Raw genomic sequence first — 24,314 nt, 5'->3', positions numbered from 1 at the left:
AAGAGTACAAAGAGATGCTCATATATATATATATATATATATATATATATATATATATATATATATATATATATATATATATATATATAGCTACTTCTTACCAAGTGGATATATCACCATCCAATTGGAAAAAAGTACCACTCAGATTTTGCATAATAATATTTTTCACCCCAAACAAAAAATTGGAAAGAGAAATAATATTGTACGATATTATTTTGTATTTGAATGCATTTTTAAAATGTAAATTATTTTTGCGATGGCAAAGCTGTTTTCAGAAGCCATTACTCCAGTCTTCAGTGTCTCACATTCCTTCAGAAATTATTGTAATCATTTTAAAATATGCTGAAATATGCTTTAGCGTTGAAGAAATATTTCTTATTATCAGTGGTGTAAACAAATATGCTGCTTAATATTTTTTTGGAAACTGATACATATTTTGTAAAATTATAAATGTCACTTTTGATCGGTTTAATGCATCCTTGCTTGAATGTATTGTATTATAAAAGTGATAAATGAAAATAAGATCTCTTTCTTTAGGCATTATAAGCCACCTTTGAACTACCCATTAACTATGTTGATTCACTTATATCTATACACCAAAAAATGTAATAATGGAAAAAAATAGAAAAACAGCCTTTGTGTGATTTAACCACAAACCAAGGAATAACACTATGACAATCTCAGGACCAAATGTGTGAAATCAGAGAATGACTCACTCTTTTTAGTGAGTGCCTTCTTCCTCTTGACAGGTACAGTGGGCTCACAATCACAATGGTACGATGCAGAATGAGCTCCATTGATCTGTCCCCTGCTGGCAGCCATCAGGCCCAAAGCACGAGGTGCATATAGACCCGCCATCCCTTTACACTTATAAAGCCTTGGCATGCCAGTGGGATCCTCAATACACTGCCACTTCTGCCCAGAGGAGAAGCAGTTAGTTAGAAAGCACTAAACAGCAGGAACATCACAGGAAATAATCAAGGGAAGATGCAGGGTAATTGAAAGTGAATATTTACCTGGCCTGGTTGCTCACAGGGCGTCTGGTATTCAGCTCTTTGACACAGGTCTCTGACCCGCTGATACTTTGGCAGGGAATTCTGCTCCACCTCTTTGCCATCTGCTAGCTTATGCAGAGGCTTGCTATAGATCAGAAAGAGATCACATCAGGTTGCCACCCAAAAACAGCAAAGAATTAGATACAGCCCCTATTTGAAACACGCAGATGTGTCCGATGTCAGTGTGCCATCTGCTGCCTCTCTAATGGAGCCATGTCTAATCAATTTCTGGGGTTAAAAATCTTTTTGGGCGCGATACAGTGTAAGAGTTTGTGATACAGCGATCAATTAAAAATGCATGGGTTCATCTGGCCTGATCAAATATACTCACCCCCTCTCAACCAGGAACGAATCCCGCCACACTTTTGCCTTCTTGTAGGAATGAAACCTGGTAAAGCTGAAAGAATAAAAGACAAAAGTCTAGGTTAAGTGGTGAGAATAAAATGTTTAAAAAGTGCTGGTGTAGTTTAAGTCACTTCCATTTATGAAGTGCTTTACACAGTACAGATTGATTAAAAGCAACTTCACAGTAATATCAATCAATTATTTTCTTTAGTACGAAACCAAATTCTGCTGTAAAGCAGCTCTAAAACGACAATAGTGTCATTTGGCTCAAGTAAGTTCAGTTCAATTGCTCAGTAAAGTTCTTAAATTATAAAAAGTTCATTTATAAGCTGCTCTACAGAAGGCCAAGATTACTGCTTTTCAGCTAAAGTCAGTTCAATGTCAATGAAATTCTGTTAAAAACATGTTAATGTTGCAAAATTCATAAATTATAAACTAATTCAATTCAGCTCTACAGAAAACAACAGTGACATTATCCAGTACAATATAGTGAATACCTGTTGACTGGTCTTTCTTTTTCTAAAAGCTTGAGGATGGACTTGCCATCCATGTCCAAGGGAATATCCACTCCGGCCATGTCCAGTAAGGTAGGGGCAAGGTCAATGTTCAGGACCATGTGAGGATTACTGCAGGATATCACGAACATGGAATCAACAATGTGTTATTTTTAGCATTTCGCTGTGAAGTTTTTAACTTAGTGTCTTTGACTCACATGGCACCCTCTTCCACATTAGGGCCTCTCAGGTAGAAAGGGATTCGAATGTCAAATTCATATGGCATTGATTTGCCCTTGACTAATCCAAACTGGCCAATGTGATAGCCATGATCAGACATATAAATGATGTAGGTGTTATCCAGCTCCCCAGTTTCCACCAACATATTGTAAACCTGTGTGGAAAAAACAAACAAACAGGAAACAGCATTTTATGATAAGTAATTGCTTGCATTTCTATTTTTCTACATTACCACCTCAAGTGTGCATTCTCTAATAACTGTATGGCCCATTGTCAATTATTCTTTATGTAACTTACACTACAATTTAAGTTTTGGTTGGTAAGATTTTTTTCATGTTTTTGAAATAAGTGTCTTATGCATTTAATTGATCTAAAATCTATATTGTAATATAATTTAAAATAGCTGTGTTCTGTATTAATATACAGTATGTATTAATATATTTTAAACCAGCATTTATTTCTGTGATTATTTATTAATCACTCCTTGCTTTGTTGCTTTGTTTTTTTCAATGCATTCATTCAAATGACAAATTTTTAGTGAGACACCTATTTAAACTGCAGAAACACTGAAAGTTTTTCATTACCAATAGAGTAGCGCCAGCACTCTCAGAATGCCACACTGCCAATAAAAAAGCAATGGAACTATTTTTGCTATATTTGCTATATTGTTAAGTTAGCATGCTCTGTGACCTTCTCGACACTGTCATCCACTGAAAGCAGGGTCTGCAGCCTCCTTCTCTGCAACATATTGGTGAACTGCATGTGCACAGGCTTCATGGGTCCCGTGTACCGCAGGATCCAGTGCTTGTCTGGGTTTGGGGCATGGTTGTAGCTTGGGGTTCTGTGTGGGACATTTTCAGAATTGTTAAAACCTGTGACACTGAAAGATTTTACTATTTTTATACACTTTACAGTCCATGAATAAAACTTAATATTGTTGCCAAAGGAGTTTAGAGTCACAGTCCTATTTCTGTGCATATCTTGAGGGTACAAACGGCTGTGAATGGTGAAGCTTTGTGTGTAATGCATTGTGTGCTGCTTCATGGTGCTAAACCTTCTGAATAATATTGCTGAGGAATTTCATGGTGTTGCAGATTGAAAATGTCATTGTTGCAAAATTGTGCATTGTGCTGAATTCTGCAGTCCTGTTTCATATTTTAATAAGCCAATGCATTGTCATCTTTTGCTTTGTGAATATTCCATTTGCATAAAGTGGCATGCACATACCAGCTGCAGCTTTGATAATGAGCGACAAAAAAGATCATAAAAAAACTATAAAATAACAGTGAACTTGTAATTGAGCTTGTGTTTCAATAGAGCTGTATGCTAATTTAGAATTTTTATGAAATATAGAAGTTGCAAAGTAATCAAATGCAAACCAAAAAGCAAACAAAAATAACATGCACCAGCCAAGGGGTTTATACCTCTAATGGGAACCAAGAATGAACACTTACGCAACAAATAAATCATGATATTATAATAATAGCACTGTATATCTCTCTTGAGCCTACTATGTAAACTCATTTGCCAGAGGCGCTATGGAAACAATTACTGTATACACAGAATACATAATCAAACCTCTGTTGCTGCAATAAACCAAGACCAAATAAGTCATAAGAGTTGGTTCATTAAAAGAAGCTAGTGTGAAAAGGGAACGGTGGATACAGTGCTATACAGTGAGCATGATTTCTTAGGCGGTCATATCTCAAACGGCATGAGAACATTTGATAAAGTGCTGAAGAATGAAAAAATTATACTGAATGAGATTTATGAGACCACATAAAGCTGTTCACGCAGACCGACAATTTTCTTATTGTGCATGTGAGAGAAAGAAAGATGAAGAGAAACAGAGAGCCTTACATGTGTTGAGATGCATTGGGGAAGGCACTGCTGTATTGAGGTGCTGCATCCTCCGGCCCATGAGGGGCAGCGTGGCTCAGGACCATCATCACAGGCCTGTGCGGGTACATTCTCTTTGACATACGAAAGTAGTTGATGCTGTCGTTTGTGATTACATCAGTGAGATAGTCCTGTGAAAGAAACAACATTAGTCTCTTATGCTTTCCAAGGATGCATTCATTTGACCAAATTACAAGAAAACAGGAATATTGTAAAATGTTATCACAAGTGCAGATTACTCCAGTCTTCAGTGTAACATGATCCTTCAGAAATAATTCTAATATGTTTATTTGGTGCTCAACAAAACATTTACTATCATTATAAATGTGGAAAATTATTATTTGTGAACAACTGATGTGGTCTACATTTGATATGGCACTAATACACCTAATAAGTTGGGTAAATACGGTGAATCAGCAGAACAGAAATAGTTACATGCCCTGCTGTAGGAAATACATATCAGTGTCATCACACAATGTTTAGTTATGGTCTTTGAAAAGATACAGTAGACAACCTTTGGATACTCTGTGCCATGTTTTTCTCGAATGCCGTTCCGACACAGCGTGTAGTTGTAGAAGCGAGAGTTCTTCACCAGTGCTACCCATTCTCTCCAACCAGGAGGCACATAAGAGCCATTGTACTCATTTAGGTACTTGCCGAAGAAGGCTGTTTAAGAAAGTGATTATTTTGAGATCAGAATATGACAGAATCACAAATGTCAGACAGGAGCATTTCACCCCAAAATTTAAAGTGGACTCATTCATAAAAACAGATTTGGATGAATTTAACATTGCATTACTTGCTCACTAACGAATGAGTGCCTTCAGAATGAGAGCCCAGACAGCTGTTAAAAACTAAGTAATCCACTTGACACAAATTCCTCAATTAATATCTTATGAAGTGAAAAGCTACATTTTTGTAAAACACAATACTATCCTTAAAACATTTTAAACTTCAAACTGTTGTTTCTGGCTAAAATATAGAGTTCTTTATCCAAAATACAGATTTCTCCAGTGAAGAGGTCAGTTTGTCTGAATCAGGAGAAAAATATTCACCAATCAAGCAATCTTGTTCATTAAAAAAATAGGCATTTTGGCAAGAGGGAACTGTTTACACTTATAATGCCATAATGATGGATTTATTTCTTATAAACACACAGCTTTTATTTTGACAAGACATTAATTGATGGACTGGAGTTATGTGGATTAATTTTGTACTATTAAGTTATTTTAAACCAACTATTTGGACTCCTATTTGGATACCTATTTACTGAAGAGTAAGCAATGTAATGATACCTTCCTCCACATCTGTTCTGACGAAGAAAACAACATCTTGGATTGCCAAAGAGTCATTTTTGTATGAACTAATGCTTTAACCAAAAAAATACTGCACTCAAATACGTGCTGCCTACTAACCCGTCCTGTAGCCTGAATTGTTGAGATGAACAGCAAAAGTGTGAGGTTCATGATGGGCCTGCCAGGACGGTGATGAGCAGTTCTCATTGTTGGTGTAGGTATGGTGGTTATGCACATATTTCCCAGTCAGGATGGACGATCGTGAAGGACAGCACATTGGAGTGGTGGCAAACGCATTGGAGAAGTGAGTGCCTCCCTGCATCATTATGCGCTTTGTTTTGTTCATGGCCTGCATTGAGCCTTTGGGGAAAAATGGGGAATATATGTAGATTCGAAAAAAGAGGAAGACAGAGATCCAGATTGTTTTATGTAACAGATGCTTGACCATAAATTTCCTCCCTAAAAGGGATTGAATGGAAAGCCTGAACAAAGACCAGCAGCAAGGCCATTATGTTGCCACTTCAGTGATTAAAGTGCCAAAAAACGAGTATAAAAACAGCATGTTTGGCACAATGGACCTCAGCAGTTGGCCGATGCTACTGGGCTGCGTTTAAGATGCTCTTATGCTAAGAATAGAATAAAATTATATGATAATGAATTGTGAATCATACTTTGTATAAACTCATACATGATGTCACAGTATGCACATACGCACAGTAGCACACAAAAATACACCCACATACAGAGAAACACAGAAGGGCAACGCACCAAGTTCAATGTCCTGGTCGTCAGTAAGAATAAGAATGATGTTTGGACGAACGTTTCGTCGATCCCTCTGAAGACGAGACCGCAGTCTCTGGCCAGAGAGGTACATGGTTCCGTCCGAGGGGCAGAGGAACGTCAGGATGAAGACAAGAAGAAGGGTGGCCGGTCTCCACCCAACTGCCATGACTTTAACCCGTCTTCCACCTCCCACTTTTTTTAGCAAGATCACAGTTTCTTCTCAACCTGGAGAACAAAACAATTACATATATATATATATATATATATATATATATATATATATATATATATATATATATATATATATATATATATATATATTAGGTTTCTGAAATGACAAACAATGGTTTCACAATATATGTTCTATTTAACTTGGAGAGGATATTTTATGTTTTTATAGTACAGTACACTCTATAACTTCTAAAAATAAACAGATTAAAAGTGACAGTAAAAATATTTACAATATACAAAAGATGCTGTTATTTAGAACTTTCTATTCATAAAAGAAAAAAAAAACAGATATGCAGAATTAATTTAAACTGCAGTTTACTGACAGTGGCACATACACACATACTTCTTCTCAAATGACCCTCCGCTTCTACTCCTTTGGGGTTTTGGTCACCGCTGGCAGAGTAACTGAGGAGCTTGTTCATATAAATGATCTTATTTATGATGCCTGGCATTAATTAATCATTAATGATGCATAGAGACCGACTCATTCCCGAAGTGTAACGATCGGCTCGGTTGAACACATGGCAGCTGGTGTGGATGCTAATGACAGCGGGCTACAGGCCAAAAGGACTGTGAATGATACGGGCCAAAGGTTAGAAGAGGAAAGGGTCATTATTAGAGAAGACAGTCGGGTGTTAATGGATTTGAAATGGGAGGGTATGTGATGTCTGATACAAATTAGTTATGGAAATGTGTAGATGCATGTTTAGAATGACCTCACAGCCAGAGCCCTGGCAGCTTTAAATACGGTAGAAGGGACTATCGTGCATTTGGTTTTGCTTCGAGATTTTAAAAAGAAAAATAAGCCAGAAGTTAATAATATGCACAATTATTAACCTGAATGAGAGAAGTGACAATTGTTAAAAATGTTATTTTACAGAGAGTAAACCATTGGCTAAATGCATAAAATTACAATAAGTCTTGTCATCTAAAAGGTTTTGACATAACTGTCATTAATAATACTCTTTATAAGAATAAGAATCTTTAGTTCCTCATACAGCCTTTGACATTATAGAATGCATTCTATAGCATTTTAACCATATTTACTTTGCTATCCTGTGCATAATTATGTTTCGTTTTTCGTTTTTTTTTGTATTCAACTGTTGAACTGTTTCTCATAAATATCTATAAAAAAACCCCAACTAATTTACTGTGTAAATTAAATTTGACTAATTAAAGGTAAAATTGCAGCCTTTTATAAACACCACAATTACAGACCATTGTCTGTGATTCACTGAAAGAGACTTTTTTTTGTGAAAGAAGGACTACGCATATAACAGGACATAAATTGCAGTCAAATCAGTACAAGAGCAAAACACTCCACCTCTAACACACCAGAATTACTAGATAAAGCCCACAGCAGTTGTTCTTTGTCCTCTGAGGAGGTCAAACAAAACACTCTGATAACTTATAATTAAATACAATACGAGGATTTTGTAGCATCTTCACACAGTATTAACCCAACACACCACCAACTGTGATAGATTACATTCAGTAGGAAACATGAGCTAAGATAGGAATTACTGTTTGTTTTGGAGACCACAGGAAACCCATCTCCCACAGCGTCAACCCATGAAACACAAATCCACATGGAAGTATCCCTCTCATGAGGCTCCAGGCTAGCTTATTTACTTAAAGCTCAGAACGCGCAGGCTGCAAACAGCCTCTGGTGAGTTCCAGAGGTTAAAATTCATCTCATCCTCCTCATAATCTTACCTCAGAGCGGTCAAGGCCAGGCGTGCTGTAGATCCAGGCACCCTGCTGTCTTCAGGGCAGAGGTGATCGCACAAAGTTCACCCTAACAGCCAAAACTTTCTGCAAGAGTTGCCTGGAGGGTCTTCCACTGCTCATTCCTGGAGTTTCTCATTTTAAAAATTATCCAAGGGTATTTTCAATCGTGTCATACATCTTGACAGCCTTCTGTCCTGCATCTATGCTTTTCTCATCACTCTTTCTCTTTCCATTTCTCCCACCATCTCCTCTCATACCCTCACAAACACTCACACAGCTGCATTCAGTCCATGTTAATTCCCGTTCTCTCCTCCGTCATTGTTCTCTCTCAGGGGAATGGATGAGGTCTGACCTTGGGGGTCTCCTGTTTTAAATTCTCTTGGCTGCTCTGTTCACCCCGGGCCCCCTCCTCTCCTCCTTCTCCCTCTCTAGGACTCATTGCTGGCAATTGATAAAAACAACAGCTTGAGAAAAGAGTTAAATCTTAAATAGCTCTAGCTGGACAAACAGGAGATGTTTTCGTCTTTACAAGGAATGCCAACATTGTTAATTGCCACATACTGATTGCTACACTTGCATGGTGATGGGAGAGATACGTTTCAAGCAATCTCGTGTGATTTTACAGGCTCTTCATTACTGCCGCACCAGTGAGAATAATTTATGACAAGGGGCTTGAGGTAAAATGGTGCCAGTATCAGATGTTCTGTATCTGATATACCATTCTGTATGCCAGCCTGTCCTTTAGCGCAAAGCTCCTGTTATTGCTGCTGTCAGCATTTTGATCAGCTTGCACGGTAAATTGGGATGACATGATATGGTGTGGCAAACCTCGGGATATAATGAATGCCAGAATGAAAAACAAAACAATTTGGACCTCAGAAAACCAATTTTAAACTTCATATCAATTTTCACTCAAATTTAGTGGGAAATGCAATGACATTTCTCAATTTTGTGCTACTTATGAAATGTAAAGTATGTTTAAAAATTGTTATTCAAACATTGCTCTAAAATGTTCTACAGAGAATAAGGATATGATGTTATCAAGATATATATGGCAGGGAAAAAAATATAGAATTTAAAACTTTAAAACTTTACAGCTGTTAAAGACAAGGGGAGGGGGTGGGGGTTACCTTCCCTTAAAGATTATTACTTGGCAGCTCAGATGGCAGTCATAATAAACTGGTGTAATCCATTGTACAAGAAAAACATGGAACAGAAAATATCCTTCATCCCATACAGGCAACACTTTCATAGTAAATTTATTTCATGCATATACAAATGTTTGTTAATCCTTTAAACATATTCAACAAAATGGGAGAAGGAAGGAGGGTTATAACAGAGGAAGAATGGATGACAATATGAAGGCATCAATGGAAATTAAGGCACAAAAATGGTAGTAATGGTAGCAATTTTTTTTGTATGTTGGACAAAATATGGAAATCAAAACCATTACCACATTTTTTGGAAACATACTCCAAGAATGGTTAAAAAGAGATATTAAAATAAAATAACCGAATTTGTAAATCACAAAACAGAACAATTTGTTTTACACTGGGAAAAATGAACTGAATATGCAATATCTCATAGACCTGATTTTATTTTGTAGTTAAAAAATGTTGATGTAAAGAAGGATCACTCCCTATATGTACATAGTTTTCTTTTTTTACCCCTTTCCCTTCCTTTTTTGTGTTTGATACCTTTTTTGTCTATTTAATTACTTCTCCTTAACATGTACACAACATATGTAAGGGATGCATGTATATATGGGCACATTTAGACATGTACATATGTAAATGTGAGTGTAGATATATGGGTGCTTATGTATGAGTCTATATTTAGATGTATAATGTGTGATGTGCATACATTGGAAGTGTAATTTGTTTTCGCTTTGAAGAAAAATGTTCCACAGAAGAACATATAAAATATAGAAACAACTTTTAAGCATAAACTTAGCAAAATTGTATTAGGTTTATAATTAAATTAAGTTAAACGATTTTATGAAAATATATAAAAATAAGGGTTAATATTAAAATTAGAGTTACACACATAAATAGACATTTAAATAGATAAAAATAATTAATTAAAATAATTAATTGCAATTGTCTACAGAACATTTAAGACATTTTTTATATATGTCTTTGTGTGTGTGTGTGTGTGTGTGTGTGTGCGTGCAAGCTTTTTCTGTGTCTTAACTCTTACAAGGCTGATTTCAATAACAAACATCAAACAAAGTCAGATCAAAGAAACTCTGTAGGAATGCAGTCACTATAGTCTCATTATCAAATGTAATAATGATTTTTATGGAAGGTCTTAAACATAGTAGAACAACTGAAACCAAAAAGAGCCATTCAGCCACAGGTGAAATAGGGCACACTTGACCCGACTTTCATGCTCTGGGCCTCTCAAGTACCGCCATTCGTCTACTTCCTGCCCTCATAACTATGCTGGCATGGCTTAGGGAATGTGCGTCCACCCTCCAATTCAGTATGCAAACTTTCCAAAGTCTCCTTGAATTTGCCAACAGCAGTTGGCATTCAGATGCAAATGGTCTGACAAGCCTCTTTCATGGAGAAGACCTTTATCTGCCAGCTAGTTTAAAGTGAGGTGGGGGGATATGTGGATTCTCAAGTTGAATACTGTACATCAGACCCTTTTGTGGTAGACTGTGGCCAAATGGACTTGCGTCGGATTTGGTCAACATCAGTATCCATCATTCCTTACTTGTCTGGAGTGGAACATATAGGCCATGGCACCTACAACAATTGATTTAAGAGTTTTAATGAAGGCGTGAGCAGTAGCAGAGGGGAATTTTCCTGAGGCAAATATTGAACATACAATTATCACAAGCAAATGGTGGTTTCTGCCTTTAGCAGCAATATGATAAACAGCTGAAAAGCTGCATGTCAGCAATGTGTGAACACAAAGGGCTTCTAAATCATACATCTAAACTAATTAGACTGGTCAGAGTCAACACCTTAAGTCCCGTAATCGTCATTGACATGTAAACCCTCTGAGACACACAACTATGCTGACAAGAGCAAAGACAAAAGCAACTCAACTCAAGTGAGAAATAATAAACCCCTACTTTACATGTTACTGATGGAGATGGCTAAAGTACCTATTTTCTCTAGTATTTCAGGTTTAGGTCTAGTACTGTGGCATAAAATATAAATCTTAAAAATATAAATCATGTTTATATATATATATATATATATATATATATATATATATATATATATATATATATATATATATATATATATATATTTATTTGTGTGTGTGTGTGACCATGGACCACAAAACCAGTCATAAGGTTAAATTGTTCAAAATTAAGATTTATACATCTGAATTAAAATACAACTATTAAATGTATACAAAAATTTGAAAAAAAAAATTTTGAACATAATCTTTACTTAATGTCCTAATGATTTTTGGCATAACAGAAAAATCTATAATTTTGCAATTTTGCAACAATGTATTTTGGCTATTACTAAAAATATGCCCCAGCTACCTGGTTTTGTGGTACAGGGTCACATTTACTAACATTTTTTGATGAATACAAATATGAACAAAAATTGCTTACATTTTGCACCCCATTCGCTTTCATTATAAGTACATCAACACTATTTTTGGTGATAGTCAACTTCTGTATATGCACATAGAAATGTTAAAATGTATATCACCTTAATACAGCTTCTTTCAGCTAGTTGCGCTTCTTTGAACCGATATCTCAGTGTTTTTATGATGTTCCTTTTCTGATTCAGCTTCAAACAACACCAAAGAAGGTCAGAATAGCCCTTAATGATCACAATCATCTGCTTGTTATCGTAGCAAGCAGCTAATAACACAGATGAAAAGCCATGTTTTGGTGCTTCCTTTAAAGACAAATGACACTGACACAATTTTTATAACAAAGAACAAAATTAGGAAAAAGAAGCAATACGAATACAAATCAAATTATTTTTAGCTGAATTTAAATAAATGTGTGCACTGTGGCTATTATGAGGCTAAAAACTAAAAAAAAAAAACTAGACAAGAACCCTAGGTTCCAATAATTGTTAGTGCCCTGACTAATAGCAGTATCTAACCAGCGACTGATGAACAAATGATATGGGTGGTACTCCTGTCATCAGGAGCAAAGGAATCCAGTCCCTGTCCTTCGTATCTGTCGGCAACCATATGGCATTCACTAGGCAAGCGTGGTGGTCTTGAGCCCTGTGGCCAGTGGGGGATATTTGTGGGGGTCACCCTGGTCACTTTACCACCCTCCGTCTGTTCTGTGACAGAAGGACCGCATACAGTGGGGTCCAAAAGTCTGAGATTGAAGATAGAAATCTGGGATGCAAATTCCAATTCAGGTCTAAAAACATAGGCAATGTTAAAAACGAACTACTATTAACTACTAGCTACTTAATGTGCATAATATAATGTAGAAGGAGAAGTGATAGCTTAAAAGCAACTAAGAGCATGCTGCTCAACAAAATATTCATCACATTAAAACCACAAATACTATGAATATATCCATAATACACCAGGGATAGCATATCCGAGAGTTTTTATCTATGCAACATCTTCTGGGAAAGATTTGTTTGTTTGTTTGTTTGTTTCCAATGATTATTATCAGTTTTTCATACTATCTGCTTTCTGCCACGCTACAGAATGCCAGTTCACGTCATTCATTCTCTTTTAATTACTTGCAGTTTTTCTTGTCTCCTCTAAATGACTTGGGGGAGAGGGGAAGGGTAATGGCCCTGACTTAATGATGATTACAGACAATATTGGTTTCTTATTTCAGTAAACTGGCTCAGTGGTGAATACAAAGAAACGCATAAATCATTACGGTCACTCAGAAATAACAGGCGTGACAATAAACATCAATATTTAATTAACTAAAATTATAATAGTTAGAAAACAGAGTCCAACAAGGGGAAATCTAATTAAATCAAATAAATCTCAAATAAAAATAGCTGAGAAACTGCATGAAAATGTCATTTTGTTAAATTGTAGAAATTACTTGCATATCTCCAAGCAAACAAAGAAGTGGCTTTTCTGTATAAGTAATACAGAATGATTTTTTGAATTATTTGGTCGACTGAAAGATTCAATGACTCACTCACACAGATTGTCAATTATTTAGTTTCTGTATGAACCAGCATTTTAAAGCAAGAAAGCAAGAAAGTGTATTGTACTTTATTTTATTTGCATAGTTTAATCTCTTTACATTACAGTGTGGCAAAAAGTGAATTTTTTTTGCAGTTGGTTGGTTCAAAAGGCTGGTTCATACAGAAACTAAATAATCTGTGAGATCACCATCTGTGTGAGTAAGTCGTTGAATCTTTCATCTTTAATATCTTCTACCTACAAAGGAGCACTTTTTTTCACTGCAGAAAGTGTAATTATCACACTCAACGTCTCTGACCCCTGTGGATTCCTGCACATGAACATTAGCAGTAATTCGAAAGGGCTTCCCACTGTCAGTGTGGCCACTGTGGGGATTTTCTAATCTTCGTTGGAGATTGTCCCCGAGGATGTGAGGCTGGTTAGTATTTTCCTTTTCTGACTTTCCTCATCCTAATCCTCTTCTCCTTCTCTTTGTGGTTAGATTAGCAGGCTTAGTGGTAGCCCCTCCAAAATCTATACATGTTACAGGCCTCATTGCCAAAAACACACAAGGGCTTTAAGAACAGCAGGGATGGATGGAAACTAGAAAAGAGGAATTAGACAAGGTCCGATGCCCAACACACTGACCCGAGTCTTCATAAGAAATCTCAGCTATTCAGACATAAACTGCTTTGATTGTCTATATGGGAAAAGAAACAGTTAATAAAGCATGAAACAGTTATGAAATATGTACTTTAAAATTTTGTACGTCATTAATTTTCCCAATAAGTAAATAAACACCACATTAAAACAATGCTAATACGTGAATTTGCATACAACCTTCATAGAATCTACACAAAGTAGAATGCATTTTAACAATTTTAACTAACTGACATTAAAAGAAATTAAATTGTACTTGCGCTGTGTCTGAAATTCAAAAAATTCAAATGGTGTGTTAACAAAGGCCCTTATTGTTAATCAAGCTCTGTTTTGTGTCTCCGTTGGCATGCTGCCCATATCAGTGACTCGCACAGCTAAAGCATTATACATCTCCTTCTTTTTTCAGCATGTCTCTTTTCATATCGGAAATAGTTTAATTAATATGCCATTGAAGTCTTATATTAACAAATTACTAAAGATGCATTCCTGGGCAGTTCTTATCATTATCATTTGTTCTTGTCCTGCTGAATTTGGACCTAATGTGTAATCCATATTGAAAGCAGTTTCTCACACTCACATAGCCATAAACACACATTTAACAGAAATAAATTACCCACTGTCAGACACGAGTGCCAAATTGATAAAACAGCTGGTGAAAATCATTGTCTCATTTCCGTTACATTGTGTTTTAATCATGTATGAATATCTTTTATCATATCACCAACAACCCATAACTGGCAACCTCATATTAACTCAGAATTAAACCCTCCTGTCAGCAGCATTCTATAAGTGCCCTGCCTGCTTTGTGTAGGTTTCTTAAAAATGTGGTTTATTTGATAATGATTTCAGCTACCAATAAGACCTGGACTAAACAATAATTCCAACAGATCTCACTGGTAAGCCACACATTAGAGCTAAAAATTAACTTCTGAACATCATACAGGTATTGTAAGTCTTACGTCACCTGCTGTCACAGCTGTTTAAATTATCTTGATGTAACTATGGTTTTGATCTTAAACCCCCCTCTAATACTAATTCACAAGAATCAATGACAAGACACGCAGGCTAAACTTAATAAATAGTACTCCAAACATAGTAGTTGCTCAAATAATAGATTAACAGAGCATGGCATTAGCAACCTCAAGTTCAATGGCTATTTTCAGTTAAAGGGTAAAATGTATACCTTAAAGGGATAGTTCACCCAAAAATCTGTCATTAATCCCTTACCCCCATGTTGTTCCAAACCTGTAAAAGCAGGTCGAAACACAATTTAAGATATTTTTGAGGAAAACTGGGTGGCTTGTGACTGTCCCACTGACTGCCAAACAATTATCACTGTCAAAGTCTAGAGAAGTGTAAAAGATTTCGTCTGAATGCTCCATCTGCCATCAGTGGTTCGGTTGAGGTTGTTTTGGTTGCAGGGTGAGAAAGCTCTCGTATTGCATCAAAAATATCTTAATTTGTGTTGTGAAGATTAATGTTAAAGTTAATTAAGATTAATTAATTAAAGTTTGAGCAACTAATGACAGATTTTACATTTTTGACTGAAATTTAAATGCATTGTAAATTGCTTTGCAATAAAAAAAAAAATGCTTAAAAGTCTGAGTCCGAGTTAAAAGCTGAGTATCAAAACAAATTTAACCAATCTGCAGTGCATCTACTCATGATGTTGAGAAAAGAGAGCTCAGTGCTCAGTGCTTTGTTTCGTCTCCATAGGTAAGTAACATTGGTTTCCCAAGATAATATTACACAGTTCCCACATACTGTATATACATTTAGCTAATACAGTACCTAATCATTACATGGTGGTATCTGGTTACAATAGCCACTTTTTCCCTCCATTTGATAACTGGCCATTAATGTGGCGTCACTAAAGCCCATTTCGTTAATGACGCTGTCATTGGGGCCAGTGTATGCGTCTTTTACCCTGTGGCGAGACTGGACCCTCTCATCTGCCCCCTTGATGATCGTAATCTGTAATCCATAAAAAAGACTATTACCATTCCCACAATTTTCACCGCTTTTCCCCTCCATTTACTTCCCTGCTGATCACAATGGTCGTTACAATCATAAATAGACCAGCGCAGGTGGTTACCACTACTTATTCAGAGGTTTGGGTGGAATCCGCTTCAGGGCTTAAAGGGCTACACAAAGCTAAAGGTGCTTGATGAGAGACAGAGTCTGACCCAACCTCTATAAAACAGACCGTAAATTGTGATAGTGAATGACTCTACAGTCATGGCTTCAACATTAGGGTCAGTGGATAGCAATAGGGGTCAGTTAATGACCCTGAATGCTCATGCGCTCATGTTCTGTGGTCCCATTCCCAACATGAATGATGCCATAAATACAGCAGCTTAATGCACAAATATAATAAACAAGAATGAATTTTAAAATCAAAGAAAGGTAAGAGGAATTATTCAGTTACTATCAACATCACATACCCCTAAGCTTCTGGTCTGTTGCTAATCTCTATCTAAACCTATTAAAGTAATTAGCAAAGCAGCGGGAGAGTTGTCCATTTTGATAACTCTCAAAGGAAGAGGGTAATTATCAGGGTTTGAGCGTTTTTGCCGGAGGAGAGAGAGACAGTTAGACTGTTCCTCTCATGACAGCCAAAAAGTGCGGGAAGAATAAGCGCATATGATTTCCCACTGACCTGCCAGGCTAACCCACTCATACAAACAGGAGGTTATTCATTCATTCTCTGACACACTGGGACGCATGTGGCGTACCTTTGTGTGCGGGATGTCTGTTGGCACAATCTACGTAGCTTCATTGGGGCGCCTTTTTTAAAAAGCAGGCACATCGCCCAATGTTGACAAAGCTGGGTATCTCCTGCTGTCTGCTTGTTTCGTGTGCACTGAGTGGAAAGAATCAATTATCCAAGCACACAGCTCAATGTTTTAATATCTGACTCCTAATTAGATTGCAGGGGGATCTTCTTGGTGTGTGTAGATCAGGGTTTTTAATATGTACACTACCATTCAAAAGTTTGGGTTCAGTAGGATTTTTTAAAGAAATTAATACTTTTATTCAGTGAGGATGCATTAAATTGATCAAAAGTGACAGTAAAGACATTTACAAGGTTACAAAATAAAAGCTAAAATTAAAATAAATGCTGTTCTATTGAACGTCCTATTAATCAAAAAATCTTAATGTTTTTAACATTATGAAAGCATCTTTTTTTTTTCTTAAAACAGCAAGTTAGAATGAATCACCTTTTTTAAACTTATATATATTTTTAAACTGACCCCAATTGGGGAAAAAATCAATGGGATGCAAGCTCGTCCCTTTTTTTGTTTACATTGTTATAATTTTTCTTTGCATACAAGTATTTAGTATGTATTATAATACCACACAATATTATACATTAGTATAATTTTTATAGATTTTTAATATTAATTATTAATATAATACGCATGAGTCTTGAGAAATTACCTTTAAAACTTTAGTCAGCCATGTTCCCATTATGTAAACAAAAATGTTTTATGGGGGAGGATTTTATGCAATAATGTGCAAGAATAAGAAACATCTAGAGCTTGTTGGACATCTAAAAAAAATCGATAAATAGATAGATATATAATCAACATTTCCACTATGTCTTTGAAGAGATTTTCACTTTCTTCCAGGTGGCAGAGGCTGTTTTATCTTGCTGCTCTGAAGGCAAATTCAAAAAGCCCAAAAAGGGGACGAGAGGTGAAGTATATACACTTTCTTTTGAAGTATACGATCATGCCTCAAACAGAATAACTGAATATCCCTGTAATATTACCAAGCAAAAGCCCTTTTAGTACACAACGTAATCTAAGCCTCAAATTCAAATCTGCTGATGGACAGCTAAGTCGATTCTTACAATTCATTAACATTGCGCTAAACCTCTAGGGTGTGATTTGTCAATGCTCCACATCGAGATCAACACCCCCGACATGGCTGTAATTATGCACAGAACAGAAAAGGCATTAGTCTTTGGTTTGGTCTTGATTATGTCCAAAGGCCAGATCTCTCATGAAAGCTCATGAAAACTGCATTACTTCATACAATCATGAAGACATGAGATCACAGGATACCGAGCTACTGATCTTCTCTGTCTCCCACTGTCTAGGTGGCTATTAGTGACTCTGGCAGCTTTTTAATATAAATGAGGACTCAAAATGACGTGACGGGCAGAGATGCTCCTAAACGTGGATTCTTATGAGGGCTGTACATCATTACTCACCACACAGCTAACTGTGTAATGGGCTGTTTGTTTGACTCACTGCAGGATACATGGCAAGATAAAAACTAATAGGCCCAGTTCTATTTCTGCTCTGGGGCTGTGCAGAAACTAGGCAACAATCCAGTCCCAAATCAGGCTTAACTGCTCTGCCACCCACAACCAATTATACTGAAAGTAACACTGAGGAGACAAGCATACAGGAGGATGTACATCTAAATATTAAGCACTTTCTCACACAAACACATATAGGACAGTATTTGCTGAGCTAAACTATTTTTTTTTATAGCTAGATTAATCATTTAACTTGGGCCTCAAATTTATGTTCTGGAACCATTTGGTCGAAGATTGAACTTTGATAAACTTGAGTGTTTTAACATCTGTGTCTGAGATAGACTATTAGTTTGATAAAAACACTCATATTAAACGCTATCTATAAGTCATCCAATATGGCTCATTCTAGTAATGCTTCCCTCAGATATATATCTCTGTCTTTTCACAGATGCCAGTTACCATGACTCACACTTAACAGCTGACACTGGAGTCATCACTCCACCTTCACACACCTGCTATGATGACATCACGATAAATGCATTCATTCAACAGCTGAAAAGAAAAATTTAACGATAAAAGTAGTTATAATAATTTTGAATGAATGTTTGTTTTAAATTATCTAAATGCTTAAATATAATACTTATAATAACCTATGCCTTAATAATATTTTGTGCACATTTGCTTTGCAGTAAAATATCAGTATCCGACATAAAAACTTTCAAGTATTCATGTCAGAAATGTGAACAACACCAACTCATTAGTTCTAATTTATGAGAAATATGTAGCCTATGCAATGGGAGATTTATCAGTGGTTTCAGATCAGTTCTGATGTAGACTGGCCCTCAGGCCATGTTTGCTTGATTCCGTCTGGTCCAGATCTCTCTCAATCTATTACAGAAGCCTTTCATTTACCCAATTAAAATCTTGATGAATGCCCACAAAGCAGCTCCCTAGACGTGCACTGCCCCCCCTGATTTTTGGGGGGTTTCTGTACAGCTATTTTGTATCTTTCTATTTTTAATATATTTAATAGTATTTATTGTCTGAATTTAATTTGCAGCCTACATCAGCATTGTCATATGTTATAAAACAGAAATAATATAATCATGTACTTGGGGTGGTATTGTTTTAATTGTAATTAATTTTTGTATTAGAATGAAATGTAATACAATTACATTTTGTATTCAATTATTGTAAGATTTATTGCTATATAAATTAACTATATTTTTCTTCAGTGCACAATAACTGTGTGCCCCTTCAGTCCATATACATTTTTGTTTTGTGAACACTGAGTTTAATCCCATTCAAAAATAAAGACAAAACGCTCGTCTAAACTTACAGCTACCGCAGGCTATTGTGATTTGATTCTACTAGAGAAGAGAAAGAACGACTGGAAAGGGACAGATAAACCTACCATCTAAACTAATTGTCCACGTTCAAACATTCACGTTAAGTTTCAGGCCAGAAAAACTCTGGTGCATGTAAGAGTAGCCAGCTAATCTGCTTTCTTTAGTGAGTTGGGAAAATCCAATTTCAGAAATCTATAATTCCATAAAAGTTAATAAGCAGCCACAAAGCCTGCTGAGCTCCTGAGGGAGTGAGAGATAGATACAGCGTGCAAGAGAAAGCCAGAGAGAGTAATGGGTAGATGTGAGCTGAAGTCTGAGTGAGACCCTATAAAACTCAGTCGGGAGAACCCTGAGGGTACGTGATTGAGGTGAACGGCAAGAACGAGGAAAAGAAATGCTATTTTAAAAAGGAGCAAAAAGACATATCTTTATATGTCGAGTATAAAACCAAACAGTACTTAATGAATATTGATAACATCGCTCAAAAAACACTATATATTCTCATATAAATACTCTCTGTTTGCTCATAAGTGCTTCTGATTACTTTAAGGTCACTGTAATTTCCTTTGGTGTGCAGTTCACCATTAGTCCCAATGACTGTCACGATTGTCTCGCAGGGTGCGTAATCAAACCTCTGCAGTGCATCCTGAATGCTGCAGCACCTCTATTAAACTTTCCCAAGTATTTTCACATCACATCTCTGCTTTTTCCCTCCACTCCCTCCCTATTCTTGCTATTTTAATAATGTCCTTACTACCTTTCTTCGTCCTTGTTTGTGTCAGTTGCATTGCTGTCAGAAACCTCTCGCATTTCATTAAAAATATATTAATTTGTGTTCTGAAGAGGAACAAAGGTCTTGAACAAATGGGTTCGAAACAACATGAGGTTGTGTAATTATTAACAGAATTTTTACTTTTGTGTGACCTATCTATTTAAAAGGGTAGTTTGTTTGTACATATTGAATGTCCATATTCAAAGGACAAAACAACTGGAACATTCTTCACTACATCTTTTGTCATCTGCAAAATATAGAAATACAGATTTGGAGTGACTTCTCATTTTAAGAGTAAACGCTCTCTTTCAAGGTAACACTACATGGGTGCCTGGAACCTAAACTCCCACATCCATATCCAACATAACCATTTCATCTAAGCCCCAACTTGCTGCTGTTGCGACAGATGTTTATGTTACATGAGACGAGAGATGGATTTTAGTACTGAATGTTCATGGCTTCTGGAAGAGAGGTGTGGTCTACAGTGGGAGGAGTCTGTGTGATGAGCAATGCGTAAATAGGTAATAATATAGAAATGGCATGTTATCGTTCAAAAAGCAATTGAAAACATTCACCAGTTATCTGATAAGTAAAGTAAATACGCATTTGATCTTGACTGAAATAATAAGAAAAACGCTTTTGATTACAAATTCTGATTCTGATCTAAGATTGATGTTCTCCATATCCTTGGCTGAATGTAATTACTGATCTCGGCTGGACACCTGCCGTATCTTGGCACAGTTCTGTAATGCATTCACTGCCTCAGAGGGCACCGCCAGAGGTGCTGTACTCCAAATCACTCATCAAAGACTTCCAGTCAGCATTAACATGTAAGACGGTGAGCACCAGGCTCAAATTATACTTTAGATTCATATCAGGCCTTGTTTTGCTCTCAGCAGCTCATGAAAATGAGACCTTGTGTCTCACATAGACGCACTCTAGGCTGGTTTGATTTGTCTAGTGTCCAGACTCTTTGATTAAAAAAATAAATAAACAAATAAAAATCACATGGATGTTCTGGGACGCGGTGCATGGATTTTCGTAAGAGATGCTGAGAGAAATGAGAAAGACAAAAAGGAGACATTTTAGACAAGCAGTCTAATCTTGCTCATTTTTGTGATAATATAGAGGAAAATAAATAGTATGTGCACAACCTGGTTCAGTGTGGATCATCATTTTATTTAAGTCTTGCATTTATCAATCTATACAGAGCTCATTTGACAATAACGTTCGACTCAAAATATAAAAACATATTCATGGCTAAATATCAAACCTGCACTTAAACTAGACATTACAAAGTGCCAGTACAACTCAACTTCTTAACGATTTGATAGTTTAACCTTGAGAAAAGTCAATGATTCCTTACTGATTTGCGTCAAACCTGCTTGTTTCTAGTCTCAATTACACTGCTAACACACTCATTACAGCTGATAACTAAATCATAGGATACTGTGTGACCTGATCATACAAAAACTTTAATAGGGTTTTCCAATCACAATCATGGTTAAATTAAAGATTTGGCTAGGAGTGAGAAATTATGATTAGGTTTTAGTTTGAAATTGACAAAAATGGTGAAATATTGTACTGTAAGTTGGGGTGTATAATTATGACTTAACCCAACATCAACATTACATTTTGAGAAGATTAGGAGAAATAAACCTAAAAATGTTTAATGCATGGAAAGAACCACAACAAATAACCTTCCAACAGCAATGCGTTGGGCACTACAAGTTTATGAAAAATAATCAGAATTACAGAATTAACAACAACGATTAGATATAAGGTTCGGTTAGGAGTAGGGCTTTATGGTTAGGTTTGCGTTTTAATTTGATTTATATTCATTCAGCATTTTGGTTATTATTGTGACTTCTTTCATGTTAAAACCAACAATATAGAAACTTACACCGTAACATGTACACAAAGGAATGCAGGTGGTTTCAAACTTTCATAAAATACAAGAAGCCTATTGAGGCCGGGATGGACACATGCAAATGAACCCTAAATAGCTCCCACACAGGAATTAAAAAATTGAGATCAAATTCCTTTTTTTTGTGCTGTCAGACAGAGGTCCCAAATGAGCAGTTTCACTCGGCTCTAAAGTTACTGCTGATCTACTTTTAAGAAATCTTTGAAAAAAGAAAGAATATGCATTGGATGCATCATGTAGGGGTCCAAAAGCCTGAGACCACTAAATCGGAAATTTAAGATGCAAACAGAATAGTAAATATTTTAAAAGTCAGCACTATTTCTAGGTCATTAATCAAAGAAGCAAATAAGTGCAATTGACCATGTGAACTCATTTGTACAGGTCTGATGCAAAAACCATAGGACCTGGTCCATAGTTCTGGTTCAGTCAGCAGAAGAGGAAAAGGAGGCCAGTTGTTATGGGGCTGAGCGGAGACAGAGTGAACATTAAATAATGAATGACTAAGGCACAGATCTCTCAGCCCCCATCACCTTTGTCATTACCTCATAGCCTCAAACAGCAAACACAAGCGCACACTCACTGATGCATATTTTAGCCAGCGAATCTCTCCAAACATCACTTGCTTCCAGAGACCTACTTGACCCAGAGAGCAGTTCTTCACCATCAAAAATGCAACGTGAGTCATGTAGCATTTTAAAAGGGTGACGACAGATTCTTGTTAAAGTCCTTAAAAGGGCCAAAATCACGCACAAACCCCACTCAAGCAGAGTAAGAGACTGCGAATATGAGGGACAAACATCCGAGATATGAAATACCAAGAAATATAAGCAAGCAACACAAAGAGTCTGAGAAGAAACAAACCTAGAAAAGGTTTAATAAATGGAAAGAAATCCAAGAATCACAACAGACCACTATCAGAATCTCCCAATGCCAATTTGGGCTTTAAAAGACCATCCATTTAGACATCTTATAAGCATTCTAGAAAAATTAACGCAAAGTAAATTCAGAATTGCTGATTTTTCGCATATTAAAATCTGGAGAGCGTGGAAAATTATAATCTGCTTTAACAATGGAGGAACATACCTGTGCATCCATTACTGGTGTCATTCTGACAGAGGAAGTGCTACAAAGCAATAATTAGGGACAAAGGCACGTACCTCACTAATGCCCACTTCTGAATCCTTCCTGAAGAGCAGAGCGACTACAGGAGGCGTTAAAGTCAGGCATATGACGATCCGTCACCTGTTCGGTCTTCGCCAGACCACCTCTGACTCGACTCCCCCTCTGCCAGCCGTACAAGTGGGCTCTCTCATAGCCGGTCCCCTGATATAGACACACAGAGAGGTGAAAGGAAGGAGGCGTGGTTCCATAGCAGATAAATAAAAGAGGGCGGGAGGAAAAGAAGTCCCTCAATCTACAATTCAATATCGTCCACTCCCCTCTCTTGTTGTCTGTCTTTTCCTCTCTCTCACAGTTACTCTTCCCCTCATGCATATTAACACGTCCCTGTTTCCCCTTATTCTCCCACACACATGGGGGGAACTCTATCACTCTCTCTATCTCTCTTTTGCTCTCCTCTAACTCTGTTTTTTCCACTCTTTCTGGGCTCTCTGAGCTGGTATTCATCCGGCAGCAGTTTGACTGAATCAGGGCAGCTCTGGCCATCTGTTGGAGCCTCAGAGTTTCACCTATTCACATGGGTTCTAAAGCTGCGGGTCTGGCAGCGACGAGAGAAAAGAAGGGGTGGGGATAAGGGATCAATCTTAGAGCAGGAGGGCAGAGGACTGGATCGCCGGGTACAGAGACAGTATTTATTGGGCTGGCAACTATCAGAAGCGTTGGAGAGCAGAGGGCTGTTAACAGGGGCACGAACAAACTGCAAAGTTGAGTGCTCAAAGAACCATGAAAAAAATGTGGGACACAATTAGAAGAATACATATGAACTCAGAAGAGTAAATAAATAAGTCAACAGAATTATTTAAATAACAAAAAAAATTTATAGAAATATTTAGATTTATTTAAATGAATAAATATTAAAATTAAAAGTTCAATTAAATCTTTCAACCAAAGTGACCTTTTTCATACAGGAATCAAGTTTTTGTAGTAATGCTGAGTTAAAATCAAATAAAATAGACTAAGACACTACATTTCTAGAAAGTGTTT

General features: G+C 36.6%; 1 protein-coding gene across 2 annotated transcripts in view; it reads right to left on the bottom strand.

The window, feature by feature from the left end:
* sulf2a (sulfatase 2a) overlaps nucleotides 1–23,889 on the bottom strand; it is a 28,009-nt gene extending 4,120 nt beyond the window's left edge. Inside the window, exons 1-11 of one of the 2 annotated variants that reach the window (XM_043252350.1) lie at nucleotides 23,309–23,889; nucleotides 6,097–6,336; nucleotides 5,449–5,688; nucleotides 4,548–4,699; nucleotides 3,995–4,164; nucleotides 2,825–2,975; nucleotides 2,113–2,288; nucleotides 1,898–2,026; nucleotides 1,387–1,452; nucleotides 1,017–1,140; nucleotides 717–915 (exon numbers count right to left, since the gene is read on the bottom strand). In XM_043252350.1, coding sequence (XP_043108285.1) covers nucleotides 717–915; nucleotides 1,017–1,140; nucleotides 1,387–1,452; nucleotides 1,898–2,026; nucleotides 2,113–2,288; nucleotides 2,825–2,975; nucleotides 3,995–4,164; nucleotides 4,548–4,699; nucleotides 5,449–5,688; nucleotides 6,097–6,277 — 1,588 coding nt within the window. In that variant the 5' untranslated portion in view covers nucleotides 6,278–6,336; nucleotides 23,309–23,889. Of the gene's footprint in view, nucleotides 1–716; nucleotides 916–1,016; nucleotides 1,141–1,386; nucleotides 1,453–1,897; nucleotides 2,027–2,112; nucleotides 2,289–2,824; nucleotides 2,976–3,994; nucleotides 4,165–4,547; nucleotides 4,700–5,448; nucleotides 5,689–6,096; nucleotides 6,337–8,058; nucleotides 8,461–23,308 lie in introns of those variants that run through there. The other variant, XM_043252351.1, reaches the window with a different exon arrangement.
* Nucleotides 23,890–24,314: the final 425 nt, after the last annotated feature.

This window comes from Puntigrus tetrazona, chromosome 11 (assembly GCF_018831695.1).
Source record: "Puntigrus tetrazona isolate hp1 chromosome 11, ASM1883169v1, whole genome shotgun sequence".
In the NCBI taxonomy this organism is placed as follows: Eukaryota; Metazoa; Chordata; class Actinopteri; order Cypriniformes; family Cyprinidae; genus Puntigrus; species Puntigrus tetrazona.
This window is presented reverse-complemented; position numbering and strand designations above follow the sequence as displayed.